The 21,052-nt window shown below is 32.4% G+C and overlaps 7 protein-coding genes across 7 annotated transcripts; 2 read left to right on the forward strand and 5 right to left on the reverse strand.

Moving 5' to 3' along the window:
- Window positions 1–31: 31 nt before the first annotated feature.
- LOC128396266 (uncharacterized) lies at window positions 32–2,232 on the forward strand. The gene is made up of 3 exons (XM_053356825.1): window positions 32–407; window positions 510–1,876; window positions 1,938–2,232. Exons 2-3 carry the CDS (start codon window positions 1,084–1,086, stop codon window positions 2,207–2,209), a joined length of 1,065 nt encoding a protein of 354 aa, XP_053212800.1. The 5' UTR covers window positions 32–407; window positions 510–1,083; the 3' UTR covers window positions 2,210–2,232.
- A 5-nt stretch (window positions 2,233–2,237) lies between these two features.
- LOC128396227 (U3 small nucleolar ribonucleoprotein protein MPP10-like) lies at window positions 2,238–3,923 on the reverse strand. Its single transcript, XM_053356788.1, has 2 exons — window positions 3,722–3,923; window positions 2,238–3,629 (listed from the first exon to the last, which is right to left on the reverse strand). Exons 1-2 carry the CDS (start codon window positions 3,802–3,804, stop codon window positions 2,291–2,293), a joined length of 1,422 nt encoding a protein of 473 aa, XP_053212763.1. The 5' UTR covers window positions 3,805–3,923; the 3' UTR covers window positions 2,238–2,290.
- A 57-nt stretch (window positions 3,924–3,980) lies between these two features.
- Window positions 3,981–5,807, forward strand: LOC128396237 (tetratricopeptide repeat protein 19, mitochondrial-like). Its single transcript, XM_053356798.1, has 4 exons — window positions 3,981–4,352; window positions 4,416–4,593; window positions 4,661–4,781; window positions 4,937–5,807. The coding sequence occupies exons 1-4, from the start codon at window positions 4,072–4,074 to the stop codon at window positions 5,557–5,559; spliced, it is 1,203 nt and encodes a 400-aa protein (XP_053212773.1). The 5' UTR covers window positions 3,981–4,071; the 3' UTR covers window positions 5,560–5,807.
- A 1,587-nt stretch (window positions 5,808–7,394) lies between these two features.
- LOC128396437 (GON-4-like protein) lies at window positions 7,395–11,727 on the reverse strand. Its single transcript, XM_053357025.1, has 3 exons — window positions 11,582–11,727; window positions 8,675–11,480; window positions 7,395–8,612 (listed from the first exon to the last, which is right to left on the reverse strand). The coding sequence occupies exons 1-3, from the start codon at window positions 11,605–11,607 to the stop codon at window positions 7,659–7,661; spliced, it is 3,786 nt and encodes a 1,261-aa protein (XP_053213000.1). The 5' UTR covers window positions 11,608–11,727; the 3' UTR covers window positions 7,395–7,658.
- A 361-nt stretch (window positions 11,728–12,088) lies between these two features.
- On the reverse strand, window positions 12,089–13,094 carry LOC128396377 (18S rRNA aminocarboxypropyltransferase-like). The gene has a single exon (XM_053356946.1). The coding sequence runs from the start codon at window positions 12,980–12,982 to the stop codon at window positions 12,197–12,199; it is 786 nt and encodes a 261-aa protein (XP_053212921.1). The 5' UTR covers window positions 12,983–13,094; the 3' UTR covers window positions 12,089–12,196.
- Window positions 13,095–13,340: 246 nt separating this feature from the next.
- Window positions 13,341–15,095, reverse strand: LOC128396333 (trypsin-1-like). The gene is made up of 2 exons (XM_053356907.1): window positions 14,661–15,095; window positions 13,341–14,184 (listed from the first exon to the last, which is right to left on the reverse strand). The coding sequence occupies exons 1-2, from the start codon at window positions 14,954–14,956 to the stop codon at window positions 13,578–13,580; spliced, it is 903 nt and encodes a 300-aa protein (XP_053212882.1). The 5' UTR covers window positions 14,957–15,095; the 3' UTR covers window positions 13,341–13,577.
- Window positions 15,096–15,266: 171 nt separating this feature from the next.
- LOC128396245 (uncharacterized) lies at window positions 15,267–19,468 on the reverse strand. The gene is made up of 5 exons (XM_053356805.1): window positions 19,309–19,468; window positions 19,032–19,190; window positions 16,546–16,788; window positions 16,219–16,303; window positions 15,267–16,157 (listed from the first exon to the last, which is right to left on the reverse strand). Exons 1-5 carry the CDS (start codon window positions 19,318–19,320, stop codon window positions 15,541–15,543), a joined length of 1,116 nt encoding a protein of 371 aa, XP_053212780.1. The 5' UTR covers window positions 19,321–19,468; the 3' UTR covers window positions 15,267–15,540.
- Between the last annotated feature and the right edge of the window lie 1,584 nt (window positions 19,469–21,052).

Genomic DNA, 21,052 nt, shown 5'->3' on the forward strand with positions numbered 1-21,052 from the left:
TTGACTCGGTATTGAAAATTGACTTAATGTCTTGGTAATACTACCTGTTAATTGTCAAGGAACAAGATTTGATTACAATTAATTACACAGGTTAACAGTTTAATCTTACATATATTAATCATATTTAAAAAGTTGATTCTTAATCATTTACAAATGTTAATTGATCCTTTTAATGGATCAAATTACAAAAGCTTTGCAATTTACTATATAAAAGACTTTTGATTTATTAACAATTAGGTCACTTTTCCATTGATTGTTGATAAGGTTAATTAAATTTTCCTTCCCATTGTGTTTCATTATAAGATCATTTCGATAATAATTTGTTACCTCTAATTTGTTTTCCAACACTAATTGATAATTATCATCATTAAAATGTTTCGATTTGTTATTGTTTCAATTTTGATTATGTAAGTTAATTGTTACTTTTATATTAATTATTTTGTATCGTTGAATTATGATTGGATTGATTGTCTATCTAATTGAAATTGTTCATTTGAATCTTGTTCCAGGCTGATGGCTGGTCAGTTTTGTCGCTGTGAAGACGAGGGTGAAGCGAAAGTCACGGACTCAAAGAAGCCTCGGTCGAGGATCACTCGTGAAGAATTGGCTCGACTTCATCGTGAGGCCATAAAGGAGCACGAACATCACCTTGACCTGTTCGAGAATTCATTCAGTTCACCCTTGTCATCGACTCGTAAACCCGTTTGGCCGAATGGAACCAAACCAGGATCTACCACATCCAAGCCACCAAAAAAACCCACGAAATCACAATCGACAAACTTAAACTAAAAGAGTTTCATTGAAATTTTAATTCTAATTCCAATGGTAAATTATGATAACTAAAAGTGGAAATTCGATTTCCTTTCAATAAATTTCACATTCGAACTTATCAACTATTAAAAATTCCGTTCGATCCAATTTTCATATTCCACTTTTCCCGCTTCTTCATTTTCTCCTTTCTTTTTGTTTATCTTTGCAAATTATTCCTTGGGTTTGTTGACAGTTTTCTTGTTGATTTTCGAGTAATTTTTTTCTGTCAATTGTGATCAAGTAATTTGAAATTTGATTGTTCGAATTGATATCATGTTGGAATTGTTTTATTGTGGTTACAAGTCTCATCTTAAGTTGATTAGTAAATCTGATGAGGGTGAGGGCGAAGATGGAGAAAAGTCTGAAGATAAACTAATTATCCCTCTTAATGAGGTTAACTTATCTGATGGTAAATATGGAAATCGAGTGAAAAAAGGTTTCATTGGTTGGTGTTCGTTGTTTATTATTACTGAGAGTGGACATTTACTTTATTTGGCCTCCGTTCCTGGTCCTAAAAAAGATCCAGTGATTCGTGAATGTAATCTGACCAAAAGTTGGGATCTAAAGCGTTTAGAGTGCGGTAATAAGGATGTTTTCTTGGTGCTTTCTGATCGGAAATTGAAAAGATGGAGGTCACAAGAGTATCACACTGAACCTGAGATCGTTGATCAATTAAATCGAGATGGAGCAAGAGTACAAGAGATTAGCATTGGTTCCAGTTTTGTTTGTGTTCTCATGGAAGATGGAACAGTTATTGGAATGGATGAAGAGGAATCTCCGGTTACTCTGAAATTACAAAATTCTGATGATGTTTTCGTTTCGGTTTCATGTGGCCATGAGCATATTCTACTTCTAACAAGAAATGGCCTCGTTTACTCTTATGGCCGAGGTACAAAAGGTCAACTTGGCCTTGGTAGTTTGGAAGATGTTTTCGATGGACAGAAAGAGATTGAAGCTCTCAGTGGAATCAGAATCATGCAAATTTCCGCCGGTGGTTGGCATTCACTTGCTCTCTCCGAGTTCGGTGACATTTATGCTTGGGGTTGGAATGAAAGTGGACAATTAGGTAATTATATTCTCGAAGAAGAACAAAAAAAATCTCAATTCTAATTTGATTACGTCTACAGGGATTGGAAACAACAGTGAATCTGTCAAATCATTGCCGACATTAATCAACATCGAATCAATTAATTTCACCTCCATTAGCTGTGGTTCTCGTCATTCAATGGCCATTTCGGAAAATGGTTCATTATATTCATGGGGCTGGAACAAGTGGGGACAATTAGGTTTGAATCCGAATCAAATTAAAACTTCAAGTGTCCCGATTAAAATTGATTTCGACCGCAAGGTTACCTCAATCTCTTGTAAATATTGGTCTTCGTTGATCGAAGTTATTTGAGAACAATCAATAAGATTAACCAATTAACTTATATTCTTATGTAAATATATTTTATTGATCAAATTAAGTTAATTGTCTTAATTAAGTTTTCAATTGTGAAATTGAAAATTGTTTGATATTCTTTGTCTTCTCGATTTTTTCAGCCTGTTTTTGGCTATTTTGTGATGTAATTTTACTCGAAGGTTGATTTTTACTCTTTCTGGCAGCAATTACTTTCTGTCGGTGTTTTTTAACGCGACGATCATGTTTACGATCAGTTGAATCTTTTTCTGTGTCTCCCTTAATTGGTCTCTTTGGTTTTTCCTTGATCTCTTCGGGAGCAAGGAGAGTACCTTCACCCACGGACACTGGAATTGCCTCTTCCGCTGTAATAGCGGGTAAGTTTCGGATAATCTTGATTTCGGGTTCTGGTGGTTTGGGAGTAAAGTGGTAACTTGAAAGTGCATCTAATTGTAGGAAAACGGAGGCCATTAATTTGCGAACTTCTTTATGTGTTTCATTTTCTTGTTCAACTTTTTCCTCGGTTGTTTTTTGAAGATAATCTTTCTCGTAGATTTCACCAAGACCCACTTTACTTTTCTCTTGGTCGAGAATTAATCGTCTCTTGTATTCGAATGGTTTCTCATTGGGTTTCACTTTACGTTCCACATCGTCCCAGATTCCATCTTTAATTCGTTGTTTGATTAAATTCTCTATACTCTCGGCAACATCTTTGTCAATTATTGGCGCTGGACGAGAAACAAAATCATATTGCAAGTGATCTTCGAGTAAACTGTTTGACGGCCTTTTATCGGCTGTCACTTCACCAGTTAATTTCCACGGTTTAGCTGACAAATTATCGTCTTCTAGTTTTGCAATTCGTTCTTTTAATAACTGCTGTTCTTTTTCAAAAGTAGATAAACCTGAATTTCGAGCAGCAATTTCTCTAGGTCCTAACAGGTTATCAATATCATCATCTTCATCTGAACTTGCGGGTCCCAAAAGGTTAGCGAAATCAGTGTCATCACCTTCAATGTCTTCATCTTCTACATCAGCAAAATCCTCGTCTTCTTCTCCATCTTCCTCCTCTTCCTCTTCTTCATCATCATCAGCATCATCTTCGTTTTCGTCATCATCTTCATCAAATTTTTCATCATCAAAATCTAGATCATCTTCATCCTCTTCATCGATCCTAAATTGAGCTGGTATCTTCTTTTTGGATTTTTTCACTTGCTGTTTAGATGCGATAGTTAACTTAGAAACATCATCATCGAGATTTTTCAAAAAGGCTTGATTGTCCTGTTCGATTTGAGCCCAAATCTGCTCTTCATCAAATCCTTTTGTAACCAGAGCTTTAATCCCAACACCAGAATTGTCTTTTAAACATTCAAACAATTTACTAGTCAACTGTCGAAAATTGTTCACTCTTTGATCATCAGGTCTATAGATTCAATCAACAATATAAACAATTAAAAAAAAGAATTGAAATAATCAAAATTTATAAGAAAAAAAAACGTTCATCACAAAACTCACCTGAGGAAAGATGTTAAATCTCCGACATTTGAATTGAAAGAATTGAAAATTTCTTTCGAATCAAATTTAATCCGATCTTCCATCTAATGTGAAAAGTATAAATTTCAACAAATACCAAAGTAAAATAAAGTTAAACAATTAAATTAAAAGAGAAAAACATTTAAATGAAACAGAAAATAAACCAAAACAAAAAAATGAAATTCTAAACATGTGCTCGGTCATGTGATCTTTTTGCTCGATAAATAGACCAACAGTTGTACGAACAACTTGAAAGAGAAATTTTTTTTTCCCAATCAAATGTAAACAAAAAGTGACAATTTTAATTGTTGTCGATTTAAAGAAGTTCAATCATGTTTCATTTTCGTTTTCCGACAATTAATACTTTATCCAGTGTAACTAAATTAAGATTAAATTGTCAAAGTCTGTGTGATTATCACCATTCATCAGGTATTTGGTTTAATAATTTATTACGATGCAAGAATTTGGTTAATCCAGTTACTCGGATTAATCAGTTTCCAATTAGATTATCTTCAAGCTTAAATCAACAAGTGGTTGATAGATTTAATAGTTTTAGAAGTGACCATGGACAAGGAGATAAAAAGGATGAAGATAATTCTGGTTATCAATCACCGTAAGTTGAAATTTTTATAAGAGATTGATTATCATCATTTGATTTTTTAATTTCTTCTCTCAGTTTATTAGCTGCTGGTTTTGTTTCTGGATTATTATCGTTCTTGGGATGGGAAGATTTATTATCTAAAGAAGATCCTTTCATCCTGACAATCAAACGAGGTATTCTTTGTATGCAACGAGAAGAGTTTGACAAAGCTGAGATTATACTACATGCAGCACTTACAAATTCTGTGAATATGGTTAGTGGAAAAAGATTTAACCATGATTCGGTTATATTAATGTTGATCTTTTTTTCTATTCTGAAAGGATAACGAGAAAGCAGTCATTTATATATATTCTTTATTGGGAAATAATGCATTTCTCAAAGGTGATTTAGAAAAATCAGAAACAATCTACAAAGATCTGATAAAACGTCTTCTAAAACAAGGTAACAATTATAATCTCAAGACTCTGAGTTTTAAACCACTTTTTGAACTAATAATTGTATGAACGATTCAACAAGTGGTTGAAAACTCGAAGTCTTTGGCTGTATAACAATTAAATAACAATATTATGTATTTATTGATACTTGTTTTCTTTTAGGAATTGAAGAAGATCATGAAGCAATGGTTGAAATATCGATTAAATTGGCTACAATTTACAGTAAATTAGGAAAATTTTCCAAAAGCGATGTTGGTTTTAATCATTGTATTGATATTCAAAAGAAAAGAATCAACCACCTTGGAATCGAAGCAAAATTAACCAAAGGAGAAAACGAATTAACCAATGAAGAAATCAACAGTTATGCTCTTTATGGAATGGTACTTGATTTCTATGGGAAACATTTACTTCGTAAAAAAGAGTTTGAAAGTGCCTTGAAATATACTCTCGATTCGTTGAAAATTTGCGAAAAAGTTAATGGTCCAAATGGACATCAAACGATGGTTTTACTGAGCGATGTGGGAACTTTATTAAATTTAACTAATAATTTCCATGAAGCCGATAAATATTTTCAACGAGCAATCAAAATTGCGACAATCATTGATTCTGATCATCTGAAAACACTTTACTACAATATCGGAATGAACAATTTAATGAGAAAAAATTATTCCCTCGCTCAAACTAACTGTGATGCTTCATACAGAATTGCTCGTAAAGATGAAGACACAACAATCATGAACATGGCCGAAGATTGTTTGAAAAAAGTGAAACAACAATTATCATGAAAAGAATCAGAATTTAATCTGGAATATAAAAATTTTCCATTGTTAAATCATCTTTACAATAATTGCTATTTAAAAGACTTTGTTTCTCTCTTTCAGCATCTCATCACTTGAGGATACATCAATTGCTCATCTTTCGGTTAATTGTTGCCGTTGTTAATTGTACACAATATATAACATTGTTTTTGTTGATAGAAAAGCAAATTGTATTAAATACAGAAAATTTGTTTAGTAAATTATTACAAATATTACGTTGATTTAATTTGTTCCTTCTGTTCTCAGATTACTATCGTTTAGAAGCCAATCCTCTTCGGAAAGTAAGAGAACTGTTGATTCTTTATGTTTAGTTGTGAGAGATTTTTTCGCCTCTTTTTTAGATGCCGAACCACTTGAAGTGTCATGAGATTTATTTCGTCCTTTATTACTTGTAATTGTCGAACTGGCGACCATCAATGCAGCAAGATCACTTTCATCGTCATCTTCATTTTGAGTCATTGATTCCGATTCCTTTTCAACTGAACATGGATTTATTGGTGAATCGCTTTTAGATGTTAAATTGGTTGATTGTTGACCGGGAGATGAAAGTTGACTTTGATCAGGTTCATCAAATGTTTCTGATGAAATGACCTCTTGACCTGATGATGATGAGGTGGTGGTGGTGGTGGAGATTAGGCTGATTCGAAGTCAATTTTACGCCTATCGATGTAAATTTGAGCCATGTGGCACTGATATTCCTTGGTCCGTTCGAGGTATTCATCTGATACCGCACCGTAGAAGGCAAGTACTTTATCCATTGCCCATGGTGTTTCTGAAGTAGTGTCCATGTAGTTAATTTGTTGAGCTATGGCCTCCCAATTTATCGGCACATTTTCTGTTCTGGTGAACCACAAGATAACGACGCCAACTTGAGTCTTATTGAAACCAAACCCCATTTTTTCAATTTGTAGATGTTCACAAACTTTGTTGACTGTTGCTAAAAATGGGACTGGTGATTCAGAAGATCTAGATTTTAGCCAAGATTGCATTATAAATACAACAAAAATTCGAGGTTGTGATGGCGAAAAAAATACTTTCCCTTTTATAAGCAAATGAAAAAACATGAAAATGTTGATATAATTTCCGTTTCCTGATAAGTTAAAAACATAAACAAAGAGAAAACCGGAAAATTTGATATAAAGGAACTGGACATTGACGCCAAGAATTGGCAATAACTGTGATGTTACTTGGATTGTCTTTTAAAATTTGTAAAGAATCAGATAAATTTTTTGAACTAATAATTGTATGAACGATTCAACAAGTGGTTGAAAACTCGAAGTCTTTGGCTGTATAACAATTAAATAACAATATTATGTATTTATTGATACTTGTTTTCTTTTAGGAATTGAAGAAGATCATGAAGCAATGGTTGAAATATCGATTAAATTGGCTACAATTTACAGTAAATTAGGAAAATTTTCCAAAAGCGATGTTGGTTTTAATCATTGTATTGATATTCAAAAGAAAAGAATCAACCACCTTTGAATCGAAGAAAAATTAACCAAAGGAGAAAACGAATTAACCAATGAAGAAATTAATAGTTATGCTCTTTATGGAATGGTACTTGATTTCTATGGGAAACATTTACTTCGTAAAAAAGAGTTCGAAAGTGCCTTGAAATATACTCTCGATTCGTTGAAAATTTGCGAAAAAGTTAATGGTCCAAATGGACATCAAACGATGGTTTTACTGAGCGATGTGGGAACTTTATTAAATTTAACTAATAATTTCCATGAAGCCGATAAATATTTTCAACGAGCAATCAAAATTGCGACAATCATTTGAAAAAAGGGAAACAACAATTATCATGAAAAGAATCAGAATTTAATCTGGAATATAAAAATTTTCCATTGTTAAATCATCTTTACAATAATTGCTATTTAAAAGACTTTGTTTCTCTCTTTCAGCATCTCATCACTTGAGGATACATCAATTGCTCATCTTTCGGTTAATTGTTGCCGTTGTTAATTGTACACAATATATAACATTGTTTTTGTTGATAGAAAAGCAAATTGTATTAAATACAGAAAATTTGTTTAGTAAATTATTACAAATATTACGTTGATTTAATTTAAGTCCGTCGAAACAGCTTCAACAATAACTGTCTCTTGGGGTTCATCTTCCGTTTCCGTTATCTGATCTTTATTGAGGTTTGATGGACCTTCACCGATTTCTGACTGATTTGTGTCCACTATTGATGACTCGTTTTTAAATAATTCCATTAATCTGTTAAATCTTTCAACAACATGATCACAGGGTCGATTGAGTTTACAAGCGATTTCGTTGAACAGTTCGATTAGATTTGCTTCATCGTCGTTTGAAACTTTAGCTTTACAAAATTCGAGTAGCAATTTATCCTCCGCCAAAGTCCAAGATCGTTCATCATTAGAATCACTAACTGAATCACTTCTGACAATTGGACTTGGTTCATTTACAATTGGTGATTTAATTGGAGATGAAGGTGAAGCAATTGCCACTTGTTGATTGGATTGTTTTGATTGTTGCTGTTGTTGATTTCGAGTTGAAATGATTACAGATGAACGAGATTCTCGAACTGGTGTATATTGTACCTCAGCGGGTTGCATTTTTTTCGGACCTTGAAGATAAATTTTACCACCGATGAACCTTAAACTACAGGCAGCGCAATGACGCAACGGTGGTACAGTAGTTGATTGTGACTGTTGATTACGTTTAGATCCTTCTGGTTCACCTAATGGAAGACCAATAACCGATGAAGTTGTAGCGATGACGGTGGTAGAATTAGAAGTACAAGTGGCAGGAATTGGATTCGAAGCGGCAGTGGCAAGATTTCCACCGTCAATGGTATTACTATTAACACTATTATTGTTACTACCGATGCTGGAAATATTTCCATTGGTATTGTTATTATTACTATTATTATGACACAATTTACAGGGACATTCATTGGTTCCATATTTACGTTCATCTCCACTTATATCAACGGAAACATTTTCAAATAAATCATCAGCAAGAATCGAACCCCAACACCGAGACCCGAACTACCAGCACCTCCGCCATCGCTTTCACTGTTCACTTCAACTGTGGCCGGTAAATTGGGTACATTTTGAACATTGGTTATCACAAGGTTATCAAAATCTTCATCACTTGCAAATAAATAACTTTTAGGTTTCTCATCAAGAAAGAGACTAGAAAATTCATTAATTAGATATGGATGACCACTAATTGCTTTACTAACGGCAGCTTTAAGTCGTTGTTTGTCAACGGGAGTTTCAGATGCTTTTAATTGTATTAAAGTTTTATGCAATCGAGGGATACAATTTGGTTCCACCGCTGAGTAAACCTCCAGTTTACGGATGAAGCTCAGGTATCGTCGCCAGTGAAGATATTGGTACATTTTACCGCATTCTTGGGCCTCGGAGGCGTTTAAAAGTAGGACAAAATCTTCCATCACTTGTTGGGCATTTACTTTTCGCAATAATTTCTCCGTCTTATGGTGTAGATCTTTTATCGAACTGTTATTTCCACCGTTTCCATCGGTTTCACTCGAGTTTGAACTTCGATTTTTACCAAATTCACTCAAATACGTTAAGAATTGGACATAATCCTCGTCACTTTTTAAAACTTCTCGAACTTTGCTCACGAAACATTGGACCATAATTTGTTCCTTCTGTTCTCGATTACTATCGTTTAGAAGCCAATCCTCTTCGGAAAGTAAGAGAACCGTTGATTCTTTATGTTTGGTTGTGAGAGATTTTTTCGCCTCTTTTTTAGATGCCGAACCACTTGAAGTGTCATGAGATTTATTTCGTCCTTTATTACTTGTAATTGTCGAACTGGCGACCATCAATGCAGCAAGATCACTTTCATCGTCATCTTCATTTTGAGTCATTGATTCTGATTCCTTTTCAACTGAACATGGATTTATTGGTGAATCGCTTTTAGATGTTAAATTGGTTGATTGTTGACCGGGAGATGAAAGTTGACTTTGATCAGGTTCATCAAATGTTTCTGATGAAATGACCTCTTCTATTGGTTCAGAAATATCGATTTCAATTCTTTCTGGTTCATCAATTTCACTTATTGATTCTTTGCTGGTCATCTCGGTGTCAACGGTCAACATTTGTTCAGCACTTTCTAAATTACATTGATCATCACAAGTTATCATTTTCGGAGGAGATTCTTCAATTAAATTTGATGTAATCAATGGAGGTGGTGGTGGTGGTGTCGATGATGGAGGTTGATGATGATGATGATGAGGTGGTGGTGGTGGTGGAGATGGAGGTGTTGATGATAAAGATTGACTGCTATTTGATGGTAAAGGTGAGGAAACAATTAAAGGAGTGTTTTCTAAATTGATCACAGGTACTTCTGATGATTTAGTAATCTCTGTAGTGGTTATGTTTTGATTGTTGAGTTTAGGTTTTATGTAGGGTAATTTGTTAAGATAACGAAATCGCCGTAATATTAGACTGGTCTGCTTTTTGGGCGATGATGGATTCGTTGGATATTTAAGTGAGTAAACACCTTTGAGAGGTGAAAGTTTAAGACGGGGAAGAACTTTTAATTTTGTTGATGAAGTAAATTGTGGATCCAATTGTTTACATAACCATTCAGGGATTTTATCAAACACTGAATAGGTTAGTTTAGGTTCAGGTAGTGATCGGGAAATTGGTAACAATTTACCATTTTTAAGATAATATGATAACGGGTTATTTTCATCGTAACTACCTGTTGATTTATCTTTAATGTGACGCTTTTTGTTTTTCACGTGCATCTGAATTTGCTCAGTGGTTTTCACTGGAACAAGTAGTTGTTGAATATATGAGTAGATATGTTTCTTTTCGACCTCTTTAAATTGTTCCAATCCAAGAGCGATTAAATGATCTTCAGCTCGGCTAAATTTGGTTTTCGTTTTGCAATTACCTTTTCGTCGGGATTCACCAGCGGTCACATCGGGATAGCCAGTGTTTGGTAGTAGTTCATGGTAACAGAAAACTTGAGGATAAGAAGCTATTATTGGCCTGACATTTAAAGGAACTGGACATTGACGCCAAGAATTGGCAATAACTGTGATGTTACTTGGATTGATTGGATTGTCTTTTAAAATTTGTAAAGAATCGGATAAATTTGGAGTAGCAAACAGGGAGATCTCTTTGCCCTGAGCGAATTGATTCAATTCTTTGATCAGGAAAGAGGCATTTTCAGCGATATGACCTAATGTTGAACTGGTCATTGTGAGCAGATAATGTTGAGTGAGTAGTTGGACATGTTGAGACATTTGATGATAAAGAAGTTGAATGTCTTCCTTGGTGAAAAATTTACTCCATTCAGAGAGATCACTTGAAGATAATGATTTTAAATCAATCCTTTCAACCGGTGCGATTGACATTTCATCCTCTTGAGAGGTTATATTTACATCACCAGTTTCACCAGTTTCTCGTCTAATTATTTCATTTACATCATCAAATTCATAATCAGGATCTTTGGCTTCATCTTCATCGAGAAGTTTACTTGGATCATCTTGGAAAAGAGCTTTTAAAAAGATTGACCATTCATCGTCTTCGGCCATCGCTTCTTCATAAAGATCTTCAGTTACATCGGGAAATTCAAGAGTATCTTTGGGCTCCTCTTCAATCTGAAATTTAGATCGAGTTCGTAAAGCGATAATATCACTTTCCGACATTTCGATATCCGATGTTTCTGAAGATAATTGTTGCTGTTGTTGTAGATGATGATGTTGTTGATCTTCTTCTTGTTGTTGTAGTTGTAAAGGTTCACCCAGGAATAGATCTTCAATCAATTCTTCCTCTTCATCTTCAACCTCTTCCTCTTCAGCTGGATTGTATTCATCATCGTCTTCATCACCATCCAACTCAAGAAGATCAAAAATTGAAAACTGTTTTATACTACTCACAGTAGAGTGAAAGGTGATTGTTAAGAAAACAAAGATTACTAAATCATCCAAGTTAAAATCCAATAATCGGACAATTAAAAACAAAATACTTACCCTTTATTAGGAGATGACAAATCCATTGTAAGGGAAAGTTAGATTACTCTCAACAGCTGATGAATAAATGGAAAAATAGAAAAGCTTTTCAATGGAAAGAAAAGAAAAACCAATTGATTTAATTGTCATCAATTTTTGTTCTTTAGAAGGTTATTCTTAATTCTATAATAAATTAAGTCACAATTTTAAAGAGTAAATTTAATTGTAATTAAAATAAGATACGAAAAATTGTCTTTCTCATTTTGAGATTTTGTTCATTTGTTGACAAAGAAAAAGTAATGAGTCGTGAAAATAGCGTATCTATGGTAAGTTGCTATTCGCAGGGATTTTTTTCTTGATAATTTAATTTCGTTTTAATTTTTTAATTAATTGATTGAATTTTAAACTAAAAGCTTTTTAAAGATCATTAGTTTCTTTTTCGTTTGCTGGAATCTCTTTGCTACCTTTGAATTTCAATGAATTAATTAGATAAAAAGAGAAATAAATTAAGACAATAATTTGATTGCCTTTTGGTAGATTGAAATGAATTAGTTGTTGTAATAATTAGTTGATTAATTACAAGATTAACTGTTTCATATGGATGATAATTTCTCAGATAATTGTGAACAATCAGGGTCATTTGAAGTGGATGGAATTGAGTTTTTTCAGTTCTTTTTGAGGAAAATTTTCTGATTCCTTTAAATCAATTTTCTTTTCATCAGGAATTGGATTGTTTTCATCTTTAACCATAGAGTTTTTTACAGTTTCTTTTTCTTTTTCATCTTCTTCTTCTTCTTCCTCTGATGAATATGAACTTTCAGATGATGATGATGAAGATGATGAAGATGATGAAGATGGTAAATCAGCTTCTTCTTTTATCCTGGTAAGATATTTCTCCTGGATAGAAACAATTTCCTTTGAGGTTTTACATTCACTGTAAAGGTTAAACAGTTCATCGTTAAGGGTTAGAAATCCATGGCCCCATTTGAATTTCCCTAAGTAATAATCAGCCGCTTTATCAAGTCCAACAATCTTAAAACAAGCAGCAATCGCTTCAACACATGATAATTCACAAGGTCTACCATAATTAACTGGATTAGCGGCTACAAGATAAGGTAATAATCTCATGTGTGGACCTTTCATCCGGTGGAAAGGAGTCTCTGCCAATTTGGCCCAAGAACAATCAACAACCGAGATACCATGTTTTTCAATTATCTCCTTGTCTTCCGGTGAAACACTTTTAACTGCCATAGGTGATAAAATTATACCACCGAAACGATTTCCCAATTTAAGTGTTTTCAGTAAATTGTGTCGCTGTAATTTACGACCGGTACATCTTTTAGGATCACATTGGTTTAGATCCCACATGTGAATCTTGTATGAAGGAACTTCTTCCTCCGAATCACTGGACGAATCACTCATAACTTCAAATTAAATTAACTTAAACAACAAAATGAAAACAATTCACCAACAACAATTAAGCAAAACAATTAGAAAAATAAAAAATGTGATCAAATAAAAAGTAAACAAACAAAGTTTCCAATGGAAAACACCAGATGGCGTTAAGAGCAACCGATTAATTTTTTATTCTGAAAAAAAGTTGAAACAATTAACTATTAACAATTAGAATTAAATGAACAAACAATTAACTAATTGTAACACTGAATTGAAAAAAGGAAAATTTCCTAATATCATCAACAATCTGATTCCTTGCCTTAACCATAGTGAGAATGTAAATATAATTATGAATTTAAAGTTGAAAGGAAATCGATGAATATAATTAACCAACAATTAGCTGATTTATTTTGGTTTTTAAATGGAAAATTAAAGTGCGAATTAATGAATTGTATGCAAATAAATATTATGATTTGAAATTAATTTTAAGATTGAAAGAGTCTTAAAGGTAAACAGTTATAACAGAAAAAGTTAAATGATAATAATAAGTTTCGTTTCTCTCTCTCTCTGGATAAAATAATAAAATCATCTTCGAGTCCAATGGTCATGTTGATGTTTCAATTTAATTGTAACGATTAATATTATCATAGATCCAATTTAAATGGTATTTAACATCCACATAAACTCCTGGTATAGCTTTTCGTCCACAACCTTCACCCCAAGAAACAATTCCAATAAGATGAGCCTTTCCATTGGAATCCCGATAAACCAATGGACCACCAGAATCACCCTGACATGAATCTTTCCCACCCTCAATTAGACCAGCACAAATGAAGCCACTGGCGATTCCACCTTCATAAGTTGAATTACATTTATCCATTTCAACCAGAATAACATCAACAGCTAAAAGATTAACTGAATTGTCACCATCTTCCTCATCAGTTGATCCCCAGCCAGTAACCGTAACAAAATTAACTGACCCACGATCATTTCTTGTCGGTGGTAAATCATTGAACAATTTAGGAAGACAAACTGGTCCCATGTGTCCATTTGATTTAATTAAATTCAAAGGTGAAGACAATTTAATCAGACTAATATCATTTATATTCGTTTCCTCATTAAATTCTGGATGAACGATAATCTTTGAAACATCATGAACGAAATGGTAATCATTGGCCTCCGATAATTTCGTTATATTGGCAACGATTTTGAAATTATTCTCAGGAATTCTGTACGTAAATATAAACAAAAGAAATTTTCTCAGATTAATCAGCTAATTAGCAAATGAAAGAGAAGAAGAAGAAAAAGAAAAAAATATCAAAGATTCGCTTTGTAAGGAAAATATCGAGGGAAAAGTAATAACAATGTGACTGAGTCAAGTGTAGATATTGAAAACTGGATCAGTAGAAAATGAGAAATCCACCTGATGTCAGGTAGATTCTGTTTCCATGTTCAATAGTTGATTAGGTAATAAGATTATTGGAACAAGTGAGCAACAAACAAATCACATGTAAATCACAATTAACCATAAAGAAGAGAGAGAGAGAGAATCAGATTAACAAGAGTAAACCGAATAACAGAAAATATTACAATTTCCAAAGAGGGAATCAAGTGAATTGGAAATTGTGTTGATTGTCACGTAGATTAAAAAGGTGAGATGACAATTAGTTGATTGTTGTAAATGGACAAAAGAAAAACAATTTACCCATGAACACAATGAGCTGCTGTTAATATCCATTGATCAGAGATGATTGAACCACCGCAAATATGAACAAATTTTGATTCGATTGATGAATATCGACGAATTGAAACTTGCCATGGGAATTCACCCTCAAGGGCAGTTCGTCCACCGATGATCCGATCATTTCCTGAGGTCACTTGTAAACTAATTCCACACGATTGATTAGCGTTATCATTCAATTGGTGTTGATTAAAAATTCCCAATTGAAGTTTATTCAATAAAAGGGAAGAACCTAAAAGTATCAACAGAGGAAAAACCATAATTAGAGTTAAATTGTTTTTCTCTTTCGTTTTACAATTTAATCTGATTGATTGATTTTTTTTTCTTATTTTAATTTTCTATTCTTTCCTATTAATTGTTGTTTCACACTTTCGACAAATTAAATTGTTCATAATGTGCGTTTGAGTGAAAATATTGCTACGTTAACTCGTTCGATGTACTTGAAGTTGCTCAATCGATTAATTATCTAATTTTCTATGATTAATTAAGATTTGTAATCGTTAATTAATCTAATATGTAATAGATTTGTGGTTTAGTTGATGATTAATTGATTGTGAGAAAAAAAAAGGGTTCGCAATTTAAGTTTCGTTTAATTGTTGTTTTACAATTTTAACTTTGAAATTTTATCAACATTGATGATGATGGTTGATCACAATTGTTTCTTGTTCTTGGTGGTGGTTAATTGTTGTTAAATCAACAATTGGCACTTTTATTGTTACTGATGGATGTGTGTTTTTGTTTGTATTATATAAATTGTTACATATCCAGGTAACATTAGATTGTGAAAGTTTTTTAATTATCTTTATGTGATGAGGTTTATGTATTTAAATTGTGATGTTTAAGTTTAATTGGCTCGTCTTGATGATCCAATATCGTAGTTGAGGAGAGCGGCGTTAATTACAACTGGGCCATTGTATTCCTCTGGGGCTGGAGTTGATGCTAATGTGTTACCATTGGCACTGAAACTGTTGGCGGCTAAATTGTTTGAGGCAAAGTTATTAGTTGGGGCAACTGATTCGGGTTGGGAATTTGGTCTGGGGTTGATTTGGATAAGTCGTACACCAGGTAATTGGGGGAATGCGGAAAGTGGGTTAGAGTTGATTTGGTTGGCGATTTGAGCTTGAGCTGGGGTAAAGGAAGGTCGTGATTGATATGTTGGGGCAGCGGGTTGGGGTCGGAATTGCTGTGGAGCAGCTTGTTGCTGTTGTTGTTGTTGAGCAATGGCGGCGGCTTGGGCTTGGGCTTGAGCTTGTTGTTGAGCTTGAGCTTGAGCTTGGGCTTGTTGTTGAGCTTGTGCTTGTGCTTGTGCTTGAGCTTGGGCTTGGGCTTGGGCCTGTGCTTGAGCTTGAGCTTGAGCTGCAGCTTGAGCTTGAGCTTGTTGCTGGGCTTGTTGTTGGGCTTGTTGTTGAAGTCGGAATTGGAGAGCTGAGTTGGTTTGTGGATTGAAGCTTGGGTTGAAACCTTATGAAAGATACAAAGAGCTATTAATAAACACTTTCAATTGCTAAGTAAATCTGTTTACCTTGATGAGCGGGTGCGGCTGTTGGTGCAGCAGCGGCAGGTTGTGGGGGATGAGCGAACCTTGTTGGTGGAGCTTGTGGGAAGTTCTGTAATAAAACAGAATTAATAAGATATTAGATAATCGAGAAAAATACAAGAATAGAAAATAACTATTAATATTATTTTTCGTTGGATTCGTTTTCGTTATTTAACTTGGAAAATATTTCAATACATTAGTTTAATTCTTACAACATTCAATTATCTACCATAGAAAGTGAGGTTTGTTCAAAATCAATTTGAAAGTTTCTCAAATCTAATTGTTCGAAAATTTTATAAATTCTATTCTCACCTGGAATTGTGGAGCTGGAGCTCGTTGAGGTTGAGGTGCTGGTGTTGCAGCGGCAGCGGCGGGTGAACCAGCGGGTTTGTCCTCATCTATGTTGAAACCATCTTTACCTGCGGTGTAACGGACGATCCTTTGTTGACCATTGGCATCAACATAACCGTAAGCACCTTTAACGGTTCCGTCGGGTAAACGACTTTCCTCTCGGAAAGATTGACCTGAAGGACCTTTACCAGTATCATAACCGAACTAAAAATAAACAGAAAATCAAATCAAACAATTAATCCAAATTTAGAGCAAATTAAACAATAAAATCAATCAGAAAATGACCCTTGATCAATCTAATCGCAGGAAAATTAAAGTTCAACAATCAACTAATTACTATTTGATGATTAAGGAAAAACAATTGAAAAGATAACAATCAAATTGAAGGTAAGTCAATAAAGGAAAGTGTTTAAACAACAAACTGTTAACTTACTAATTAATGCTCACAATTAGCATAACAATTAGCAAACAACAACCACACACAATCAAATTAATCCATATTTATATTAGTGATTAAAAACCTTTTCAAATTTGTATAATTAGTTATGAAGGCGATGATAAATTAACTCAATGAGATAATAACTAAATGTAATCAGATTAATCAAAATGAAAAGTTAATTGCGATCAGTTAAATTACAATATTCTAAATTGTAACAATGGAAAAATGATTTTCGTTCATGATTAATATTTAATTGTTGGAACAATTGTTACTAATTGTTAACGAATCTAAATTATGGGATTGGCTTTTATTTCGTAAATTGTTATGATTAGACCCACGTTCTTATATTATATCAAATAGTTAATTGTGTTGATTATTATTATATTTCCGGGATAAAAGTGATTATTAATCATCAGGTTTTCTGAATGATCAAGAATCAAATCAAATGATTATAATCAACAAGAACAATTTAATTTTCACTTTTTACCCTCAGGTAAAGGTTTCCAATCAACAGTTAGCCATTGAAACAATTAACTAATCATTGAAAGATTATTGATATTTGTTAATTGTCTCAATCAAATTTAATTCTTCCTGGTTTGATTAACCTAATCATTGAAATATATAAATCATCATTTAAGTTCAATGATAATGAATCAATTTGTTGATCAACAATCAACATCAAATGTTTGAGGTCATTAAGTTAATTAATTTAGTTTGAAAATTAAATACAATTTAACTAATTAGTTCAACTTTTTTTAATTACTATAAGTTAAATGTCAAGGTTTAATTGTGTATGTTGACCAGCAATTAAGTCATTGATCAGATTAATTTTTGACAAAAAAAAGGTCAATAATTAAAAACTATAAAGTTAATTGTTACCTGGATGTTAATCATTATAATACAATCAATTAATTGTCCATTGATTGTTTTTTTTGTTGAGTTTTTCAATCATACTGAATTAATTGCTTTCAAGTTATTAATTGTTATTACAAATAGATAGTTAAACAGCCAAGGAATGAATGTCAATCAGTTAATTGTTGTTCAGTTAATTAACATACACACCTAATCTTGTTTGATTTAATCATTGAAACATTTTGACCAATTGAAATCGTTAATTGTGAATCACGTTAATCACGTTCAATCGTTGATAATGATTAGATAGATTTTTAATTTCTTTGGTTTTTGATTGTTGTCGTTAGAAAGTTAATTTAAATTGTTGATTGTTAATCATTAGAAAGGTGGGTTGATATATAAATGGGAATATGTTGATTGTACCTAATAAATAATCACGATTCAAAGGTTATCAGGTTAATTAATGGTCAATCGATTGGTGAACCAATCAACAAATTGTTAATGGTCAGTTTTGAATGATTTAAAAGTGTCAATTATTTTGTTGAGCTTCAAAATCAATAAATGTTGATTTAATCATTGATTAGAAATACTAATTGTAATTATTACTATCAGAGCCTTAAAGAAATATGTTAACTTTGAATATGATTAAAAGTTTTGGGTAAATTAAGATACACAATTAAAATAAAAGCTAATTAAACAGGTGAAAATTAATTAATCAACCTTTTAATTGGCAATAAAACCAAATGAAACAATCAGCAATTAGCTTAATCATTGACCTTTCAATGTTAAACCATTAAATTCACCTTGAGCAATATTAGCAAGATTGTCACAGTTGATTAAGATAATCACTGATTATTGATCAATTAAGATTCTGATTAATTGCTTAAAATTTATACTCAAAAAGTTAATAAGGGAAACAGATAGAAAACTAAGTTAATCACAATTAAAGCTTTTTAATCACAAATTTTGACACTCAAACACGTTTATCTTAACACTTTGATAACCAACAATTAGCATGTTGATTGTAAACAATTTACTTCAACATTTAAGAGAAATCAACTCTCGGATAATAAATGAAAACTAATCAGTATTTTGGTTTAGATTATTTTCAAATTAGTCGATAGTTTTGATCGAGTAATTAAGCTAATTAACTTACCTTGTAGTCACCAGCAAGATCTTGACCAATGTTCACATAGTGGACTTGAGCGGGAGGGTGAATTGGTGCTGGAGTGGTTGTTGTTTGAAAAGACTGACCATTGAAAGATTGTCCTTGAAACTGACCAGTAACGGTGATAAAAAGGATGGCAAAAGTAGCCTAGACAATTTGAATGATCGGAGGGAAGAGAAAAAGAAAAGAAAATTGAATCAATAACAATTAAAAGAAATTAACTGCACAAAATTGAAAGTAAAACTAATTTACTAATGAAACTCACAATTCGAATCATTTTGGAGGTTAATTGTTTATCCTAAATTGTAAATTGATGATTTATAAATATTGATGAAAAAAATTATTCCTCTGACACCGAATGAAAAATGGAAAATGAAAGTGATTCGTTTGGTCAGTTTACTTTTTATACGTTGACCTGCCGACGAATTCAAGTCAATCTTCAGTTCGAACCAACGGAATCTTCCGATTCCAATGTATTCTCCCTTTCTCTCTCTCTCTCTCTCTCTCTTTCTTACCTTTTCTTCCTTCTCACTCTCATCATCCTCATCATCTTCATCATCATCACTGACCAGCCCAGACAACAACAACTTCATCATCTTAATTGTGTCTTATATGTTTTTGGTAACTTTTCCTTAACCTAATTTTCATCATCATGAAAGGTGTGGTCCATTGATTCATTTACCTTCCTACCTGAATCAATTCCTCCCCCTTCCTCCCATTTATCATCATCATCATCATCATCATCATAATCATAACCATCTTGATTTGATCATAAACTGTAAATAATCAATGGAATCAGCAACAATTAGTTGTATACCAAACTAATGATACTTTTTGTTTCTTTAATTTTGTTTCGTTAATTTGCTTTTTTTCAAATTTTTTTTCGTTCATCATGTTTTCCAACAATTAACATTGCAATGATTAAATTAACTATCTTTAAGCTAATAGATTATAATAGTTAATTAATTGTTATCCATTGAAGGAGAGACAATAAAGTCCTCGTTGTTGATTATCAATGTCAAATTTGGATTTCGTTTCATTTTTAAGTTTATCACCTTGACGATTTTAATCATTTACTAACTACAATTAAAAATTTAAATCATCAATTGCCATTGATATTATTTTAATTGTTATCATTTAGCATTTTAAGATTCATTTTCAGCAATTTCAATTGTTATTTGATTGTGATTAATGGTTAATCTTAACAATGAGAAAATATAAAATCATGGTTTAGTTGGCCTAGAAAAGGTAAATTGAATTAAACAAAAAAAAAGAAAGTTTTCTCGATGGTTAGTTAATTGTTACAATTAAATATTCAACAATTTCCTCCTCTGCAAAAAGGTGAACAAGATAAATTACGACAATTTGTTAATTATTAGGAAGAAAAATCAAATTAAAGCTAATCATAAATCTTCATTAAATCAAATCGCTAATCTAAAATCCATGTTAATCTAATTATTTTTTTTTCTTCGTCTTGATTGTTGATTACGAATTTAACTAATCAATTGGGTGTTGTCTTGTCTTAATTATTGATCTTAATTGTAATCATTGATTTTCACAATCTAGTCAATCAAGTAAATAGTTACACCTAACCAAAGTATGCGAATTAAATCACGCAATTAACTTAATCATCAGGTTTTATTTTCGCGCTCCCATTGATTTAAGAATCAAAGTTAATCATCAAATCATCGATAGTTAATTGTAAATCATTAAGTGTTTGTTTTTGTGACAATTTTGTTTCATTAATTGTCCTTATTTAATTTGACAACCTTGAGAAAACTGTAGCAATTAAGAAAAAAGAAAATTAAATCTCTTTAAATTTCCCTAAATCATGTTAATCATGTTTCTAATTGTTAGCAAATTGTTGATACAATAAATCAGACCATTTAAAAGTAAATTAAGTGTCAATATATATATACAACAATTAGTAGCAATTAACAATTATAAAACCTTAATCAGATTTTCTTGTTAAACTATCAAAATTGAACAAAGTTCAACCAATTCAGTTG

Source organism: Panonychus citri, unplaced genomic scaffold, assembly GCF_014898815.1.
Source record: "Panonychus citri isolate SS breed McGregor unplaced genomic scaffold, ASM1489881v1 Contig00023, whole genome shotgun sequence".
Lineage (NCBI taxonomy): Eukaryota > Metazoa > Arthropoda > Arachnida > Trombidiformes > Tetranychidae > Panonychus > Panonychus citri.

Coding starts and splice junctions, on each gene's coding strand:
- LOC128396377 (XM_053356946.1), bottom strand. CDS start 12,982: ATGAGTGATTCGTCCAGTGATTCGGAGGAAGAAGTTCCTTCATACAAG.
- LOC128396333 (XM_053356907.1), bottom strand. CDS start 14,956: ATGGTTTTTCCTCTGTTGATACTTTTAGGTTCTTCCCTTTTATTGAAT. Junction 14,185..14,660: donor GCAGCTCATTGTGTTCATGG/GTAAATTGTTTT, acceptor ATTTACGTACAG/AATTCCTGAGAATAATTTCA.
- LOC128396227 (XM_053356788.1), bottom strand. CDS start 3,804: ATGGAAGATCGGATTAAATTTGATTCGAAAGAAATTTTCAATTCTTTC. Junction 3,630..3,721: donor GATTTAACATCTTTCCTCAG/GTGAGTTTTGTG, acceptor TTGAATCTATAG/ACCTGATGATCAAAGAGTGA.
- LOC128396437 (XM_053357025.1), bottom strand. CDS start 11,607: ATGGATTTGTCATCTCCTAATAAAGG. Junction 11,481..11,581: donor TTGTCATCTCCTAATAAAGG/GTAAGTATTTTG, acceptor TACTGTGAGTAG/TATAAAACAGTTTTCAATTT. Junction 8,613..8,674: donor TGATAACCAATGTTCAAAAT/GTACCCAATTTA, acceptor AGGTGCTGGTAG/TTCGGGTCTCGGTGTTGGGG.
- LOC128396245 (XM_053356805.1), bottom strand. Junction 16,789..19,031: donor ATCTTGCTGGTGACTACAAG/GTAAGTTAATTA, acceptor GTTTATTTTTAG/TTCGGTTATGATACTGGTAA. Junction 16,304..16,545: donor CTCCAGCTCCACAATTCCAG/GTGAGAATAGAA, acceptor GTTTTATTACAG/AACTTCCCACAAGCTCCACC.
- LOC128396266 (XM_053356825.1), top strand. CDS start 1,084: ATGTTGGAATTGTTTTATTGTGGTTACAAGTCTCATCTTAAGTTGATT. Junction 1,877..1,937: donor GAATGAAAGTGGACAATTAG/GTAATTATATTC, acceptor TTACGTCTACAG/GGATTGGAAACAACAGTGAA.
- LOC128396237 (XM_053356798.1), top strand. CDS start 4,072: ATGTTTCATTTTCGTTTTCCGACAATTAATACTTTATCCAGTGTAACT. Junction 4,594..4,660: donor TTACAAATTCTGTGAATATG/GTTAGTGGAAAA, acceptor CTATTCTGAAAG/GATAACGAGAAAGCAGTCAT. Junction 4,782..4,936: donor AAAACGTCTTCTAAAACAAG/GTAACAATTATA, acceptor GTTTTCTTTTAG/GAATTGAAGAAGATCATGAA.